This window comes from Tachyglossus aculeatus, chromosome 16, assembly GCF_015852505.1.
Source record: "Tachyglossus aculeatus isolate mTacAcu1 chromosome 16, mTacAcu1.pri, whole genome shotgun sequence".
Lineage (NCBI taxonomy): Eukaryota > Metazoa > Chordata > Mammalia > Monotremata > Tachyglossidae > Tachyglossus > Tachyglossus aculeatus.
In genome coordinates this window covers 4,436,317-4,455,384 of record NC_052081.1, presented here as the reverse complement: position 1 = coordinate 4,455,384, position 19,068 = coordinate 4,436,317, and the positions used below count along the sequence as shown (strand labels likewise).

The 19,068-nt window shown below is 51.4% G+C and overlaps 1 protein-coding gene across 1 annotated transcript; it reads left to right on the top strand.

The window, feature by feature from the left end:
* Window positions 1-163: 163 nt before the first annotated feature.
* Window positions 164-18,014, top strand: GPA33 (glycoprotein A33). Its single transcript, XM_038757857.1, has 7 exons — window positions 164-287; window positions 8,572-8,726; window positions 10,063-10,276; window positions 11,092-11,247; window positions 15,289-15,408; window positions 15,696-15,819; window positions 17,906-18,014. The coding sequence occupies exons 1-7, from the start codon at window positions 170-172 to the stop codon at window positions 18,012-18,014; spliced, it is 996 nt and encodes a 331-aa protein (XP_038613785.1). The 5' UTR covers window positions 164-169.
* Window positions 18,015-19,068: the final 1,054 nt, after the last annotated feature.

Here is a 19,068-nt window from a genome sequence, read left to right as displayed (position 1 = left end):
CCCAAGGGTTTCACCCAATCACCATGTGGTATTGCAAAATGTGCCAATCCATCATGGAGCTGGGGTTGGCAGGAGAGGTCCTGGAGCCACCCCTTGGGGGTGGGGTGGGGGAAAGGGGACGCCCGCCCCAGAGGTGAGCTCACCTGTCAGTCCAGCCGGAGGGAGAGCAATGGGGTCCATGGTGGCACCAAGAAGAGTCTTTGCCGGGCATCTCCGGGGCTGGGCGACACCTGGGTCAGAGGACACGGGAGCTATGTGGTGGTCCCTGCTGATCGTGCTCACTGCGGGTAGGAATGGGCTTCTGGGGCTGGGGACGGGGGCAGAGGTGCTGGGATGAAGGTGGGCAGGCCCCAAAGACCCCGGGGTCTGCAGAGGATGGGGGCGGGGGGCCTCCAGCCTAACTCCCTGCACGGGCACCTGGCATGGAAGGTGTCTGTAAGGGCTAGTGGCGCTCTCCAGCCTCCGCCCCCCGCTCCTGTGCTGGGGGGATGATGTTGGGGTGGAGGATCCGCCTCGTTAATTCCTGGGAGGTGGGTGGGGTGGGGTGAAGAGGTGCCCACAGGTGCGGGTAACTGGGAAAAGCCAGGGAGGAGGTAGGCCGAGGGGCGGACCTGTTCCCGGTGGTGCCCTTGACGGGGGCAATCACGAGCCCCACTCTGGTGCCCGGGGGAATGGGCAGGGCTGGGGGGGGGGGTCCGGTTGGTGTCCAACAAAGAGGGATGAAAAGGGGGGCTGGACCCCTCTAACAGCCCCCCGCCCCCCACATCTTTGTGCCTCCTGGGAGCTGGGGAAGATAAACAGGAAGAAGCCTGAGAACTGCAAATGCTCCAGGAAGTCTTCCCTGATTAGCCACAAAAACCCCAAGTTTTATCAACCCACATCCCCCCTTACCACGGTGGCACTTGCCCCTGCCCTCATAATTTAGGTATGTATAATAATCACTGGATTATTTGTTAAGCACTTATTGGGCTTCAAGTCCTGTAATGACTGCTGGGATAGATCCCATGCAACCAGATGATGATGATGATTATGGTAATTGTTAAGCGCTTATTATGTGCCAAGTACAGGCTTAATCCCCATTTTCCAGATAAGATAACTGAGGCCCAGAGAAGTTACGAGACTTGCTCAAAGTCACACAGCTGATAAGTGGCAGAGCGGGGATTAGAACCCACGACCTCTGATTTCCAAGCCCATGCTCTTTAGTAATAAGTAATAATAATAATGGCATTTATTAAGCGCGTACTATGTGCAAAGCACTGTTCTAAGCGCTGGGGAGGTTACAAGGCGATCAGGTTGTCCCACTGGGGGCTCACAGTCTTAATCCCCATTTTATGGATGAGGTAACTAAGGCCCAGAGAAGTGAAGTGACTTGCCCAAAGTCACACGGCTGACAAGTGGCGGAGCTGGGATTTGAACCCATGACCTCTGACTCCCAAGCCCGGGCTCTTTCCACTGAGCCACGCTGCTTCTCTGATTTAGCTGTTTCCTCCCAGCCCCGTTTTATCAAGGAGGTAGCTGAGGCCCAGGGAAGTGAAGTGACTTGTCCAAAGTCACCCAGCAGACAATAATAATAATAATAATAATGGTGGTATTTGTTAAGCACTTACTATGTGCAAAGCACTGTTCTAAGCGCTGGGGGGGATCAGTTTGTCCCACTTGAGGCTCACAGTCTTAATCCCCATTTTACAGGTGAGGTAACTGAGGCCCAGAGAAGTGAAGTGACTTGCCCAAAGTCACACAGCTGACAAGTGGCGGAGCTGGGATTTGAACCCATGACCTCTGACTCCCAAGCCCGGGCTCTTTCCACTGAGACACGCTGCTTCTCTGATTTAGCTGTTTCCTCCCAGCCCCGTTTTATCAAGGAGGTAGCTGAGGCCCAGGGAAGTGAAGTGACTTGTCCAAAGTCACCCAGCAGACAATAATAATAATAATAATAATGGTGGTATTTGTTAAGCACTTACTATGTGCAAAGCACTGTTCTAAGCGCTGGGGGGGATCAGTTTGTCCCACTTGAGGCTCACAGTCTTAATCCCCATTTTACAGGTGAGGTAACTGAGGCCCAGAGAAGTGAAGTGACTTGTCCAAAGTCACCCAGCAGACAAGTGGCAGAGCCAGGACTCGAACCCATGACTTTCTGACTCCAATGCCCGGGCTGTAGCCACTGGGCCAGTCACACCCAGTGAGTCAGCTGGGCCGGGCCCACTTATGTCCATATCTGTCGTTTATTTCTTTTTGTTAATGTCTGCCTCCTCGCCCTCTAGACTGTAAACTCATTGTGGACAGTGACTGTATTTGTTGTTGTACTGGACTCTCCCATTCATTCATTCATTCACTCGTACTTACTGAGCGCTTATTGTGTGCAGAGCACTGTACTAAGCGCTTGGGAAGTCCAAGTCGGCAACATCTAGAGACGGTCCCTACCCAACAACGGGCTCACAGTCTAGAAGGGGGAGACGGACGACAAAACAAAACATGTGGACGGGTGTCAAGTTGTCAGAACAAATAGAATTAAAGCTAAATCAATCAATCAATCGTATTTATTGAGGGCTTACTGTGTGCAGAGCACTTTGCACATCATTAGCAAAATAAATAGAATAGTAAATATGTACAAGTAAAATAGAGTAATAAATCTGTACAAACATATATATAGGTGCTGTGGGGAGGGGAAGGAGGTAAGCACTTAGTACAGTGCTCTGCACACAGTAAGTGCTCTGCGAGCCTGTAGTTGGATAGGGAGTGTCTCTATATGTTGCCGATTTGTACTTCCCAAGATCTTAGTCTGGTGCTCTGCACACAGTAGGTGCTCAATAAATACAACGGAATGAATGAATGAGTGAATAAATATGATTGAATGAATAATAATAATAATGATAGTACTCGTTCAGTGCTTACTATGTGACAAGCACTGTTCTAAGCACTGGGGTAGGTAATAATAATAATAATAATAATAATAATAATAAAATGGCATTTGTTAAGCACTTACTATATGCAAAGTACTGTACTAAGCGCTGGGGAGGATACAAGGTGATCAGGTTGTCCCATGTGGGGCTCACAATCTTAATCCCCATTTTACAGATGAGGGAACCGAGGCTCAGAGGAGTTAAAAGTGACTTGCCCAAGGTTACACAACAGACTTGTGGCGGAGCCGGGATTCGAACCCATGACCTCTGACTCCAAACCCCGGGCTCTTTCCCCTGAGCCATGCTGCTTCAATCAATCAACCAACCAATCAATCATATTTATTGAGCGCTTACTGTGTACAGAGCACTGTACTAAGCGCTTGGGAAGTACAAGTTGGCAACATCTAGAGACGGACACAGTCCCTATCCCCCCTGGGGCTCACGGTCTTAATCCCCATTTTACAAATGAGGGAACTGAGGCCAGATAGGTTAAGTGACTTTCCCCAAGTCACACGGCAGGAATGTGGCAGAGCCGGAATTAGAACCCAGGTCTTTCTGACTACAGGGCCTGAGCTCTAGCCACTAAGCCATGCTGAATGAATGAATGAATGAATGAATGAATGAAAAGTCGGGTAGGGATTGCAGGGGAGGGGTAAGGGCGGATCCATAGGTTGGGTCAAAGGTTGCTGGGCGATGGAGGCAGATAGGGTGGGGTGATGGTGAGCGCTCAGGCCCCCCCACACCGCACCCCACCTCACTGCCTGATGGGGAAATGAGCCGATGGAGCAGGGCAAGGCCCTCACTTCCTCCTTCTGTTCATTCATTCATTCAGTTGTATTTACTGAGCGCCTACTGTGTGCAGAGCCCTGTACTAAGCGCTTAGGAGAGTAAGCTATAGCAATAAACTGACACGATCCCTGGCCATAACGAGCCGACAGCCTTGCAGCCCCCCGCCACCGGCCTGGCTTCCAGCCCCCATAAGAATAACTGGCATTTGTTAAGCGCTTACTATGTGCAAAGCACTGTTCTAAGCGCTGGGGAGGACACAGGGCGATCAGGTTGGCCCACGTGGGGCTCACAGTCTTCATCCCCATTTGACAGGTGAGGGAACTGAGGCCCAGAGAAGTGAAGATTTTTTTTTTTTTACTCTATTTATTTAATTTATTTGTACATATCTATTCTATTTATTTTATTTTGTTAGTATGTTTGGTTTTGTTCTCTGTCTCCCCCCTTTTAGACTGTGAGCCCACTGTTGGGTAGGGACTGTCTCTAGATGTTGCCAATTTGTACTTCCCAAGCGCTTAGTACAGTGCTCTGCACATAGTAAGCGCTCAATAAATACGATTGACGATGATGATGATGATGAAGTGACTTGCCCCAGATCACACAGCTGACGTGTGGCGGGGTCGGGGATTCGAACCCATGACCTCTGACTCCAAAGCCCTGGCTCTTTCATCATCAATCGTATTTATTGAGCGCTTACTATGTGCAGAGCACTGTACTAAGCGCTTGGGAAGTACAAATTGGCAACATATATATTTCCACCGAGCCACGCTGCTTCTCTGCCACGCCGGGGGACCGGGCCCTACCACTCGCCCACCCTGCGGCCGGCTGGAGGTGGGCAGTGTGGTCTAATGGAAGGCGTTCCTGTCCCGCTGCGGGGGCGGCCGGGGAATCCACCGAGGCTCTGGAAGCCTCCTCGGGCTCCCTCAGTGTCCCCCTCGCCCACTGTTCTTAATAATTCATTTATTCATTCAATCGTATTTATTGAGCACTTACTGTGTGCAGAGCACTGGACTAAGCGCTTGGGAAGTCCAAGTCGGCAACATCTAGAGACGGTCCCTACCCAACGACGGGCTCACGGTCTAGAAGGGGGAGACCGGCAAAAAAACAAAACATGTGGACGGCTGTCAAGTCAATCAATCAATCAATCAATCGTATTTATTGAGCGCTTACTATGTGCAGAGCACTGTACTAAGCGCTTGGGAAGTACAAATCGGCATCACATAGAGACAGTCCCTACCCAACAGTGGGCTCACAGTCTAAAAGGGGGAGACAGAGAACAGAACCAAACGTACCAACAAAATAAAATAAGTAGGATAGAAATGTACAAGTAAAATAAATAAATAAATAAATAAATAGAGTAATAAATATGTACAACCATATATACATATATACAGGTGCTGTGGGGAAGGGAAGGAGGTAAGACGGGGGGATGGAGAGGGAGACGAGGGGGAGAGGAAAGAAGGGGCTCAGTCTGGGAAGGCCTCCTGGAGGAGGTGAGCTCTCAGCAGGGCCTTGAAGGAAGGAAGAGAGCTAGTCGTCAGAACAAATAGAATTAAAGCTAAATGCACATCATGAACAAAATGATAACTGTGGTATTTGTTAAGTACTTCCCCTAAGCAAATTGGATTGGACACAGTCCCTGTCCACCATGGGGCTTCACAGACTTAATCCCCATTTTACAGGTGAGGAAACTGAGGCCCCGGAGAAATGAAGCGACTTCCTAAGGTCAATTAACAAACAAGTGGCGGGGCTGGGATTAAACTCCATGTCCTTCTGACGCCCAGGCCTGGGCTCTAACCACTAGGCCATGCTGCCTCTCACCTTGGCCTTCAGACCCCACAGGCTGAAAGCATGCGGGCCATTAGAGAAGCAGCGTGGCTCAGTGGAAAGAGCCCGGGTTTGGGAGTCAGAGGTCATGGGTTCTAATCCCGGCTCCGCCCCTTGTCAGCTGGGTGACTTTGGGCAAGTCACTTCACTTCTCTGAGCCTCCGTTACCTCATCTGTAAAATGGGGATTAAGACTGTGAGCCCCACATGGGACAACTTGATCACCTTGTATCCCCCCCCAGCGCTTAGAACAGTGCTCTGCACATAGTAAGCTCTTAACAAATGCCATCATTATTATTATTATTATTAGAGAAGCAGCGTGGCTCAGTGGAAAGAGCCCGGGTTTGGGAGTCAGAGGTCATGGGTTCTAATCCCGGCTCCGCCACTTGTCAGCTGTGTGACTTTGGGCAAGTCATTTAACTTCTCTGTGCCTCAGTTCCCTCATCTGTAAAATGGGGATTAAGACTGTGAGCCCCACGTGGGACAACTTGATCACCTTGTATCCCCCCCAGCGCTTAGAACAGTGCTCTGCACATAGTAAGCTCTTAACAGATGCCATCATTATTATTATTATTATTAGAGAAGCAGCGTGGCTCAGTGGAAAGAGCCCGGGCTTGGGAGTCAGAGGTCATGGGTTCTAATCCCGGCTCCGCCACTTGTCAGCTGTATGACTTTGGGCAAGCCACTTCACTTCTCTGGGCCTCAGTTCCTTCACCTATAAAATGGGGATTAAGACTGTGAGCCCCACGTGAGACAACCTTGATTACCTTGCATCCCCCCCAGCGCTTAGAACAGTGCTTGGCACATAGTAAGCGCTTAACAAATACCAACATTATTATTATTATTAGCTTTAGGGCTGTCCCTCAGCTCTCTCCCTCCTACTGATCCACTCGTCCATTCCATCGTGTTTATTGAGCGCTTCCTGTGTGCAGAGCATCATCATCATCATCATCAATCGTATTTATTGAGCGCTTACTATGTGCAGACCACTGTACTAAGCGCTCGGGAAGTACAAATTGGCAACATATAGAGAGACGGTCCCTACCCAACAGTGGGCTCACAGTCTAAAAGGGGGAGATAGAGAACAAAACCAAACATACTAACAAAATAAAATTAGTCCAGAGCACTGGACTAATCAATCAATCAATCAGTCGTATTTATTGAGCGCTTACTGTGTGCAGAGCACTGGACTAAGCGCTTGGGAAGTACAAGTCGGCAACATATAGAGACGGTCCCTACCCAACAACGGGCCCACCACACCCCAGCTCACGCTCTTGGTTTCTCCTCAGGCTAACCTATCCGTGGGGGTCTCTTCCTCCCCTCTCCCACAGCCGGCCCTTCCTCCCGCGTGGAAACGCGTCTCCCCTCTCCGTCTCATGGCCCAGCTCTCCCAGGGCTTCAGAGTCCCCCTGAAATCCCATCTCCTCTCAGGGAATACATATCTATTCTATTTATTTTATTTTGTTAGTATGTTCGGTTTTGTTCTCTGTCTCCCCCTTTTAGACTGTGAGCCCACTGTTGGGTAGGGACCGTCTCTAGATGTTGCCAACTTGGACTTCCCAAGCGCTTCGTACAGTGCTCTGCACACAGTAAGTGCTCAATAAATACGATTGATGATGATGATGATGATTAATTTCCTCTCCTTCCCAAGTTATTTTCCCCAACTCTCAGAATCCTACTACATCTCTACACAGCCACCAGCAGCTATATCCTCGTAGTCAGTCAATTCTATTTATTGAGTGCTCATCAATCAATCAATCGTATTTATTGAGCGCTTACTGTGTGCACAGCACTGTACTAAGCGCTTGGGAAGTACAAGTTGGCAACATATGGAGACAGTCCCTACCCAACAGTGGGCTCCCAGTCTAGAAGGGGGAGACAGAGAACAAAACCAAATGTATTAACAAAATAAAATAAATAGAATAGATATGTACAAGTAAAATAAATAAATAAATGAATAGAGTAATAAACATGTACAAACATATATACATATGCATACATATACATACATATATATGCATATATGTGTATATGCATACATATGTATGCATATACATATATGTGCACACATATGCATACACATGTATGTATACATATATATGCATGCATATACACATACATATGCATGTATATGTATATATATGCATATACACACATATACATACATGCACATACATATATATGTATGCATATATACATATATGTGTAGATATATACACAAATATATGCATATATATACAAATACATATATACACATTCATATATATGTGTACATATATACATATATGTATATATATACATATATATATATATATATATATATATATATATATATATATATATATATATATATATATATACAGCTTATGGTGTGCACTAAGCTCTTGGGTGAGCTCAATAAAACAATAAACAGACACAATCCCTGCCCGTAACGAGTTTACAGTCTAGAAGGGGAGACAGACCATTAATATAATCAAGCACTTTCTTACTTCGCCGCTTTTTCTTCCCCCTATTTGAAAATGATTTTCGTTTTTTCATAAGTTCCTTGAGGGCAGTGGCGTGTCCGGAAGTGTGTGAAATCTGGGAAGGCTTCCTGCAGGGGGACCGGTGTCACCGGGGCTAGCTGTTTTTTGGCTGTTTTGTTAAGCGCTTATTATGTGTCAAGCACTACTCTAAGCACTGAGGCAGATATAAATTCATCGGATCGGACACTGTCCCCGTCCCACGTGGGGCTCGCGGTCCAAGTAGGTATCGCGAGCCCTGTGGTTTTATTTTCTTCTAGACCGTGAGCCCACTGTTGGGTAGGGACCGTCTCTATATGGTGCCAACTTGTACTTCCCGAGTGTCTAGTGCAGTGCTCTGCACACAGTAAGCGCTCAATAAATACGACTGTATGAATCCCTATTTTTTGCAGTTGAGGAAACTGAGGCACGGAGAAGTTCAGTGTCCCACCGTGGCCAGCCCCTGGGCGGGAGAGGGGGGTGAGGCGGGGGGCAGTGGGGGACAGGGGCCGTGTCGCATCTCATTTCCCGGTCGCCGTACCTGCCTGTCCGCGTCAGCCTGCAGATCCGCCCAGGCCATCCACGTGGACACCCCCGTCAAGCTGGTCAAGGCCGCACGCGGGGGCAGTGCCGACCTCCAGTGCTCCTTCCGGACCAACGTGGAGAAGCTGTACGGATTCATTAAGTGGGACAAGCCCCTCCAAAACCCTTCGGTGAGGGACAACTGACAGGCAGGATGGGGCAAGAGGAGGGGGGGCCTGGGGACAGAAGGGGACGGGGATACGTCGCTCTCCGGATGGGGCGGCTCGGGTCGCCCCCGCGGAAGGTTGGGGCGGGCGAATGCCCCCATCCCCGATTACGGTGTGTGGAAGCCGGGAAAGTGGCGGTGGCAAGGGCCCCCCACTTGACCTCGCTGAAGTCCAGGGATCCTCCCTGTATCACTTCCAGGGAAAGTTAGAGGAAATCTCCGGATCCTTCCCAGCTCTGGAGATTCGGGCTGCTGAATCACCAAGGCCCTAATTCTTACGGTTATCAAGTTCTTCCAATACGTCAAGTGCTGTGCTAATAATACCTAATTATGGTGCTTGTTAGGCACTTACTATGTCATCATCATCATCAATCGTATTTATTGAGCGCTTACTGTGTGCAGAGCACTGTACTAAGCGCTTGGGAAGTACAAATTGGCAACACGTAGAGACAGGCCCTACCCAACAGCGGCCTCACAGTCTAAAAGGGGGAGACGGAGAACAAAACCAAACATACCAACAAAATAAAATAAATAGGATAGATATGTACAAGTAAAATAAATAGAGTAATAAATATGTACAACCATGTCCCAAGCACTGTTCCAAGCGCTGGGGTAGACACTAGGTAATCAGGTTGGACACAATCTGGGGCTCACAATCTCAATCCCCGTTTTCCAGATGAGGTCACTCAGGCCCAGAGAAGTGACGCGACTTGCCCAAGGTCACATAGCAGACAAGTGGCAGGGTCGGGATTGTAACCCACGTCATTCATCATCATCATCATCAATCGTATTTATTGAGCGCTTACTGTGTGCAGAGCACTGTACTAAGCGCTTGGGAAGTACAAGTTGGCAACATAGAGAGACAGTCCCTACCCAACAGTGGGCTCACAGTCATTCATTCATTCATTCATTCATTCATTCATTCATTCAATCGTATTTATTGAGCGCTTACTGCGTGCAGAGCTCTGACTCCCAAGCCCAGGGTCTTGCCACTAGGCCACGCGGCGGTGGATGTGAGATAATGAGATCAACTCCGTTTTGCATGGGGGGAAACTGAGGCCTAGAGTGGCAAAGTTGCCCAAGGAAGAAGCTCCACTGGCACCTGAGCAGCAGGGTTGGGGGGCCGGGCGCTGGGATGGAGCTCTCCGGACGGGATTTTTGGGGAGCGGAGTGGGAGTGTCTGGCCCTAGCCCGGCTCCCTGCTGTCGTCCCGCCGACGGCAGGAGAATCGCGGCAGCGGGGGGCCGGGACAGGGGTCGGCTGGGCCGTTGAACGCCATTCCGCCTCCCTGCCCCCTCCAGGAGAAGGTGGCCACCTGGACCTTCAGCCCACAGACGAGCAGCTTCGGCCCCAGGTACCTGGACCGTGTCAACTTCACCGGCAACTTGCGGGACGACGCGTCCATCCGCATCGGTCCCCTCAACATGGAGGACAACGGCACCTATGAGTGCGCCCTGTCCGTGCACGGAGACTTAGACGGGGTGGATCAGGCCAAGATGGAGCTGATCGTCCTGGGTGAGGATGCCCAAGGGCCGGAGGGCGGGGGGCACAGCTAGGGTTGCCCAGGCTGGTGGGGCGTCACGCTCTCCGAGGGGTCAGTGATGCCCACCCGTGGTCCCGGACGATCCCCGATACTCTGGGGCCGACCCGGAACCACGGCTCCCTGGAAGAAATACGCAGAACCGGGCTGGTGTCCACGGTATAAAATTAACGATAATTTATAATATTATTAATAATAATAATTTTGATATTTGTTAAGTGCTTTCTACACGAGAAGCACTGTTCTAAGCGCTGAGGAGGTTACCAGGTGATCAGGTTGTCCCACTGGGGGCTCCCAGTCTTAACCCCCATTTTACAGATGAGGTAACTGAGGCACGGAGAAGTCAAGTGGCTTGCCCAAAGTCACACAGCTAAGTGGCGGAGCTGGGATTGGAACCCATGACCTCTGACTCCCAAGCCCGTGCTCTTTCCACCGAGCCGCGCTGCTTCTGATCTATATATTCTATTAAGATAAATGAATAAATGACAGATACGGACATAGGTGCCCTGGGGCTGGGAAGGGAGGTGAATAAAGGGGGCAAGTCAGAGTGACGCGGAAGGGAGTGGGAGAAGGGGGGAAAGGAGGGCTTAATTAGGGAAGGCCTCTTGGAGGAGGTGGGTGGGACAGTCATGGTCTGCCGGATCTGAGGAGGGAGGGTGTGAGGTGGAAGCTTGGCAGGTGGAGAGCAAGCCCCTCGCCACCTGGGTAAGGGGTAGAGGGTAGCGGATTCGGGAAGGGTCACGGGCGGGGCACACCTAATCCGGTTCTTCTGTGCCCCATCCGCCCCCAGTGCCGCCCTCCGTGCCGGACTGCGCCATCCAGGGGGAGGCCGTGCTCGGAAACGACGTGGAGCTGACCTGCCACTCCAGGGAGGGCTCTCCGGCCCCCAAGTACAGCTGGAAGAGTTTCAACATCCTGAACGAGGCCCGGCCCCTCGCCGGCCCAGGTAAGCGACCTGCGGGAGGGGGACAGGGGCGCGGCGGGGCCTCGGGGACGTCTCCCCATCTCAGGGGAGACAGCGGGGGTCCGTCCGGCACCCCGTGGGGGGGTCCGTCCCCACTGACCGCCGGGAGCCCAGCAGGAAGGCAGGAAGGTCAGGGCCTGCTTCTGGCTGTTGGTGGAGGAAGGTGGACCTGCCCAGCCTCCTCTTCTTCCTAGTCCCCAGTCAGCCACCATCCATTCCTTCTTCCCTTTTCCTTTTCCTTTTCTTTTTCCTTCCCTTCCCTTCCCTTCCCTTCCCTTCCTTCTGCTCAAAAAGGACTTCCTTCCTTCCTCCTTCTCTTCCCTTCCCTTCCCTTCCCCTCCCTTCCTTCTGCTCAAAAAGGACTTCCTTCCTTCCTCCTTCTCTTCCCTTCCCTTCCCCTCCCTTCCTTCTGCTCAAAAAGGACTTCCTTCCTTACTCCTTCCCTTCCCTTCCCTTCCCTTCCCTTCCTTCTGCTCAAAAAGGACTTCCTTCCTTACTCCTTCCCTTCCCTTCCCTTCCCTTCCCTTCCCTTCCCTTCCCTTCCCTTCCCTTCCCTTCCCTTCCCTTCCCTTCCCTTCCCTTCCCTTCCCTTCCCTTCTGCTCAAAAAGGACTTCCTTCCTTCCTCCTTCCCTTCCCTTCCCTTCCCTTCCCTTCCCTTCCCTTCCCTTCCCTTCCCAAGCTTCTACGCAAAAAGGACTTCCTTCATTCCTTCCTATTTACTGAGCGCTTACTGTGTGGAGAGCACTGTGCTAAGCACTTGGGAGAGGACAATAGAACAATAAGCAGCATGGTGCAGTGGATAGAGCCGGAACCTAGGAGTCAGAAGGTCATGGGTTCTAATCCTGGCTCTGCCACTTGTCTGCTGGGTGACCTTGGGCAAGTCACTTCACTTCCCCAGGCCTCGGTTACCTCATAATAATAATAATAATAATGGCATTTATTAAGCGCTTACTATGTGCAAAGCACTGTTCTAAGCGCTGAGCGCTCATCTCTAAAACGGGGATTGAGACTGTGAATCCCACGTGGGACGGGGACTGTGTCCAACCCGATTTGATCGTATCTATCCCAGCGCTTAGTACAGTGCTCGGCACATAGTAGCGCTTAACAAATACCATAATAATAATCAATGGACACATTCCTTTTGATTTTGTTGAATGTCTCCCCCTTCTAGACTGTGAGCCTGTTTTAGGGTAGGGATTGTCTCTGTTGCCAAGTCGTACTTTCCAAGCGCTTAGTACAATGCTCTGCACATAGTAAACGCTCGGTAAATACAATTGAGTGAATGAATGAATTCCCTGTCCACAACGAGCTAAAGGCCACCACGGTCCGGCCCCGTTGGCCACCCGTCAGCCAGGGCAGTGGCAGTCACCCTGTAGGCTGTACCCTCGAGGAGCTTACAGTCTACTGCGTACAGAGCACTGAACCGCGAGCTTGAAGAGTAAAATAAGAGTTGGAAGACATGATCGCTCCCCTCAAGGAGTTTACGGTCTAGATAGGGAAACAGACATGAAGAAGGAAGATGGAAAGGTGGCTATGTACGTGGATGATTGCTCAGGTCGTAGGGTGAGCACCTGAGAAGAAAGGAGATCTTCAGGAAATCAATCAATCAATCAAGCGTATTTATTGAGCGCTTACTGTGTGCAGAGCACTGTACTAAGCGCTTGGGAAGTACAAGTTGGCAACATCTAGCAGCGTGGCTCAGTGGCAAAGAGCACGGGCTTTGGAGTCAGAGGTCATGGGTTCAAAGCCCGGCTCCGCCAATTGTCAGCTGTGTGACTTTGGGCAAGTCACTTCACTTCTCTGTGCCTCAGTTACCTCATCTGTAAAATAGGGCTTAAGACTGTGAGCCCCCCGTGGGACAGCCTGATCACCTTGTAACCTCCCCAGCGCTTAGAACAGTGCTTTGCACATAGTAAGCGCTTAATAAATGCCATTATTATTATTATTATTATTATTATATAGAGACAGTCCCTACCCAACCGTGGGCTGGAAAGTGACTGAGGGCGGAAGTGAGAGGCAGTGTGGTCTAATGGGTAGAGCAGGGCCTGGGTGCCAATCCCAGCTCCTCCACTTGTTTGCTGTGTGCCCCTGGGCAAGTCACTTCAATTCTCTGTGTCTCAGTTCCCTCATCTGTAAAATGGTTAATTAAGACTGTGAGCCCATGTGGGATATGGACTGTGTCCAGTCTGATTTGTTTGGTTCCAATCCAGCGCTCAGTACAGTGTCTGGCACATAGTGAGTGCTTAAGGGGAAGCAGCAGGGCCTCGTGGCACGAGTGTAGGCTTGGGAGTCGGAGGTAATGCGTTCTAATCCCGGTCCCGCCACTTGTTTGCTGTGTGACCTTGGGCAAGTCCCTTAACTTCTCTGTGCCTCAGTTGCTTCATCTGTAAAATGGGGATGGAGACCGTGAGCCCCACGTGGGGCAGGGACTATACCCAACCTGATTATCTTGCATCAACTGTGTGCTCTGCACACAGTAAGCGCTCAATAAATCTGATTGATGATCAACTCCAATGCTGAGAACAGCACTTGGCACATAGAAAGTGTTTAAGAAGTACCATAGTTATTAAGAAATACCATAATTATTAAATACCATTTAAAAATACCGAGGTGATGACTCGATAACGACTCGACTTAGATTAGCGTATTTTGGACACATCTCCGGAGGACTCATTCTCCGGAGAAGCCGCTAATGCCAGGAAAAGTTCGGGGACGGGGCGGAAGACGCAGACCGGCAGCTAGCCGGACGGAGACCGTAACAGAAGAACCGTTAGAAAGGTTCCGGATCACGGCCGAAGACGGGACGCTCTGGAGAAAATGGATCCTTGGAGTCGCAACGAATGGGAAATGACCTGACGGCGCCTAATGATAACCGGGTTGATGGGCGGGGGGCATCTTGTCTGCCTCGAGTCACCGGCTCCGGGGCCTAGGGGTTCAGGAAGGTCTTCTCGGGTGTCCTGGGGTGCCCACTTCCCGGAACAAGTTGGGGATAATTTTCTCCTTGTGGAGGAGGAAAGAGCGATTGGCGGGAAGCAGGCCGGGATGGATGATTCTCCGCAGGAGCCACCAGGTGTCACCACGGCCACAGGAAAGGCGGGATTCGCTTCCACGTGTGGGATTCGGGAACGACATTCCAAGGGCCGGGCCTGCAAATAGCCCAAATCCCGGTCCCACTTACCGCCACTGTCCAGGCCCCCGCCCCGGCCCCTGGGACGGGGTGAACCCAGGCCCTGGGGGACCGGCCGTGTCCGTGGAGACGGGGTGACCCCCAAGCCGGGGAACCCACCGTGGCCACGGGAATAGTATCACCTCAGGCTGGGGGCTAATAATCATAATGCCTGTGGTATTTGTTAAGCACTTACTACGTGCCAAGCGGTGCGGGATAGTGGGCAGCGCGCTGGCCTGGGAATGAGAAGGTCACGGGTTCTAACCTTTGAGGGGGAAGTGACCACCACTTGTCAGCTGTGTGATTTTGGGCAAGTCACTTAGCTTCTCTGGGCCTCAAATCCCAACTCCGCCAACTGTCGGCTGTGTGACTTTGGGCAAGTCACTTCACTTCTCTGTGCCTCAGTTCCCTCATCTGTAAAATGGGGGTGAAGACTGTGAGCCCCCGATGGGACAACCTGATCACCTTGTAACCTCCCCAGCGCTTAGAACAGTGCTTTGCACATACTAAGCGCTTAATAAATGCCATCATTAGCTTCTAGACTGCGAGCCCACTGTTGGGTAGGGACCGTCTCTATATGTTGCCAACTTGGACTTCCCAAGTGCTTAGTACAGTGCTCTGCACACAGTAAGCGCTCAATAAATGCGATTGAATGAATTTATAAAACGGGGATGAAGATGTGAGCCCCACGTAGGACAACCTGATTACCTTGTATCTCCTCCCCTGCTTCAGTGTCGGTCCTGAGTCTCCCAACTCCACTGTTAGTGCTCCCAAGCGCTCAGTACAGTGCTCCGCGGTCAGTACTGTTGAAGGAGTGCCCTCCTGGGAGTCTTGAGTTCCGTATCTCCCCACGCAGCCACGGGCCAGAGCGTTTCCCTGAAGAACATCTCCACCGAAACCTCCGGCTACTTCATCTGCACGGCCACCAACGAGGTGGGGGAGAGGTCCTGCAACATCACCCTGGCCGTCCACCCTCGTAAGCGTCCGGGAAGCGGGGGGCCGGGGCCGGGGCTGGGGGAGACTCCTCCCTCCCCAGAGCTGGGGCAGACCCCGTTTCCCCCCGGATCCTGGGAGGAGCGGGGAGAGGCTTGGGGCTTGAAGGTCACCCCCGCCATTCGCTCTCGCACCCTTGCCCCGGCCGAGGGCATCCGATGGGCTGCTTCCGGGACCGCGTCTGAGGGGAGGCAGGGCACCCAACTCGGAGGCCCGGGAAGGGGTGGGCAAACTGGAGCGCGGGCCTGAGGTGGCCTTGCCCCCCTGCAGCCTCCATGAACATCGCCTTGTATGCGGGCATCGCGGGAGGCGTGGTGGCCGCCCTGATCATCTTGGGCATCATAATCTACTGCTGCTGCTGCCGGGACGGCAAGAAGGAGGAGGAGCAGAAGCCGTGAGTACTTCCCAAGCGCTTAGTACAGTGCTCTGCACATAGTAAGCGCTCAATAAATACGATTGATTGATTGATTGATTGGGGCGGGGTGAGCGGGGGGTCTGGGAAGACCCGTGCCCCCTTCGTGGATGGTCTCTGCACTCTGTGGATCGGGGGATGATAAAGGGCCTGGCCATTTGTTCATTCATTCATTCAATCGTATTTATTGAGCACTTACTGTGTGCGGAGCACCGTACTAATAATAATGATGGCATTTGTCAAGCGCTTAGTACAGTGCTTTGCACACAGTAAGCACTCAATAAATACGATTGATTGATTTGTTAAGCACTTACTATACGCAAAGCACTGTTCTAAGCGATGGGGAGGATACAAGGTGATCGGGTTGTCCCACGTGGGCTCAGAGTCTTAATCCCCATTTTACAGATGAGGCCCAGAGAAGTGAAGCGACTTGCCCAAAGTCACCCAGCTGACGACTGGCGGAGCTGGGATTTGAACCCATGACCTCTGACTCCCAAGCCCGTGCTCTTTCCATTGAGCCACGCTGCTGAGCACTTGGGAGAGTACAGTGCAAACCATAAGCAGACACATTCCCTTCCCACAATGAACTTATGGCTTAGAGGAGGAGACAGACATTAATAGATAATAATAATAATGATGGCATTTGTTAAGTGCTTACTATGTGCCAAGCACTGTTCTAAGCGCTGGGGTAGATATAAGCTAATCAGGTTGTCCCATGTGGGGCTCAGTCTTAATCGCCATTTTACAGATGAGGGAACTGAGGCACTGTTCTAAGCGCTGGGGTAGATACAAGCTAAGCAGGTTGTCTCATGTGGGGCTCAGTCTTAATGTCCATTTTACAGATGAGGGAACTGAGGCACCGAGAAGTTAAGTGACTCGCCCAAGGTCACAGAGCAGACAAGCGGCAGAGCTGGGATTAGAACCCATGTCCTCTGACTCACAAGCCTGTGCTCTTGACACTAGGCAAAACTGCTTCTAAATTATAGTCGTTCTGCCTGGGACCAGCAGCCGGGGACTAGGTGGGAGGTGGAGTCCAGCAAGTAGCCATCAGCCAGACCCATCCCCGGCTGGCCTGCCCCTCTCCCTGGCCGGCCACCTCCCTCCAGAGCCTCCAGGCTTGTCCCCAAGCCCACGACGAGGCCTTATCCGCGAACAAAGTGGAAAGAGCCTGGGCTTGGGAGTCAGAGGTTGTGGGTTCCAATCCCGGCTCCGCCACTTGTCAGCTGTGTGACTTTGGGCAAGTCACTTAGCTTCTCTGGGCCTCAGTTACCTCATTTGTAAAATGGGGATGAAGACTGTGAGCCCCACGTGGGACAACCTGATTACCTTGTATCTATCACAGTGCACTGAACAGTGCTTGGCACATAATAAGCGCTTAACAAATACCATCATCATCATTATTATTATTATTATTAACAACAAGGGGTCTGCTGAGAAGCAGAGAGGCGTCCTCGATGCCACATGCCCGCTGTGTGAGAGACGGGAGGAGCCTAGCTTCAGTCCTGGCCCCTCCGCTCGTTGTGGGCAGGGAATGTGTCTGTTTATTGTTGCATTATACTTTCCCAAGCATTTAATCCAGTGCTCTGCACACAGTAAGTGCTCAATAAATACAATCGAATGAATGAATGAATAATAATAATAATGATGGCATTTGTTAAGCGCTTACTATGTGCAAAGCACTGTTCTAAGTGCTGGGGGGGGATACAAGGTGATCAGGTTGTCCCACGTGGGACTCACAGTCTTCATCCCCATTTTACAGATGAGGGAACTGAGGCTCAGAGAAGTTAAGTGACTGGCCCAGGGTCACGCAGCAGACATGTGGCGGAGCTGGGATTAGAACCTGTGACCTCTGGCTCCCAAGCCCGGGCCCTTTCCACTGAGCCACGCTGCTTCTCTTCCCAAGTGCTTAGTCCAGTGCTCTGCACACAGTAAGCGCTCAATAAATACGATTGAATGAATGAATGAATGAATGAATGAAGAGCAATGGAAGAAGCCGGAAGAGTGGAGGGAGGGGGAGAGCGGGAAGCCAGGGTGACCTCTCCCCCTTCCATCCCTTGCTCAATTCCAGAGCTCGAGAAGGCTACCGGCAGCCGCCGCAGCAGTTTGAGCCAATGCGGAGGAGGGATGAAGAGGGCAGAGATGATGATGAAGAGGAGCAGAGGCGCTCTAGGGATTAATAACCAAGCGCCACCCCCACCCCCCGGACCCGCCAGCCTCAGAAGGACGGCCGCGGGGGATACGGGTGGAGGTTAGATGGGCCGGCAGCAGCCGGGAGCCAAGGACGACGGGTGTTTTTTTTAAAAAATGAGAGATATTTTTGTAAAGCCTGCTCAGTTCTCTCCATTTTCAAGGCACTAATGCCTGCCGGGAGACATTAAAAGTTTCTACCCATTGTCTCGTTCCCACTTCAAGTTGACCTGGCTTTGCGGCCACGGCGTCGTTTCGTCCCCCTGAGCGCCGGGGCCGTGCGGTGGTTAGGCTGGGCCGTCTTGGCCTGGACCCCAGAGGCCGGTCCATTCACCAACAGGGCAGGCTTTGGCCGATAATAATAATTATGGTATTTGTTAAGTGCTTAACTATGTGCCAGGCACTGTGCTAAGGACCGGGGTGGATACAAGCAAGTCAGGTTGGATACAGTCCCTGTCCCACGCGGGGCTCCTCGTCTCCATCTCCATTTTCCAGATGAGGTAACTGAGGCCCGGAGAACTTAAGTAACTTCCCCAAGGTCACACAGCAGACAAGTGGCGGAGCCGGGATTAGAACCTGTGACCTTCTGATTCCCAAGCCCGGGTTCTATCATGCGGACACAGGCCTTTGTATTAATAACAATAATAAATAATAATGGCATTTACTAAGCGCTTACTATGGGCAAAGAACTGTTTTAAGCACGGGGGAGGATACAAGGTGATCAGGTGGTCCCACGTGGAGCTCACAGTCTTAATCCTCCTTTTACAGATGAGGTAACTGAGGCACAGAGAAGTTAAGTGACTTGCCCAAGGTCACACAGCTAATTGGTGGAGTGGGGATTCGAACCCATGACCTCTGACTCCCAAGCCCGTGCTCTATCCATTGAGCCGCGCGGCTTCTCGTATTCCCACACGTGGGGGAATCGTAATAACAATGCTATTCATTAGGAGCTTACCATGTGCCAAGCACCACGTAGATCCAAGCTAATCCGATCAGAAATGCCTAAGAAGGGGGGAGTACATGGTAAGTGCTCAGTAAATATCA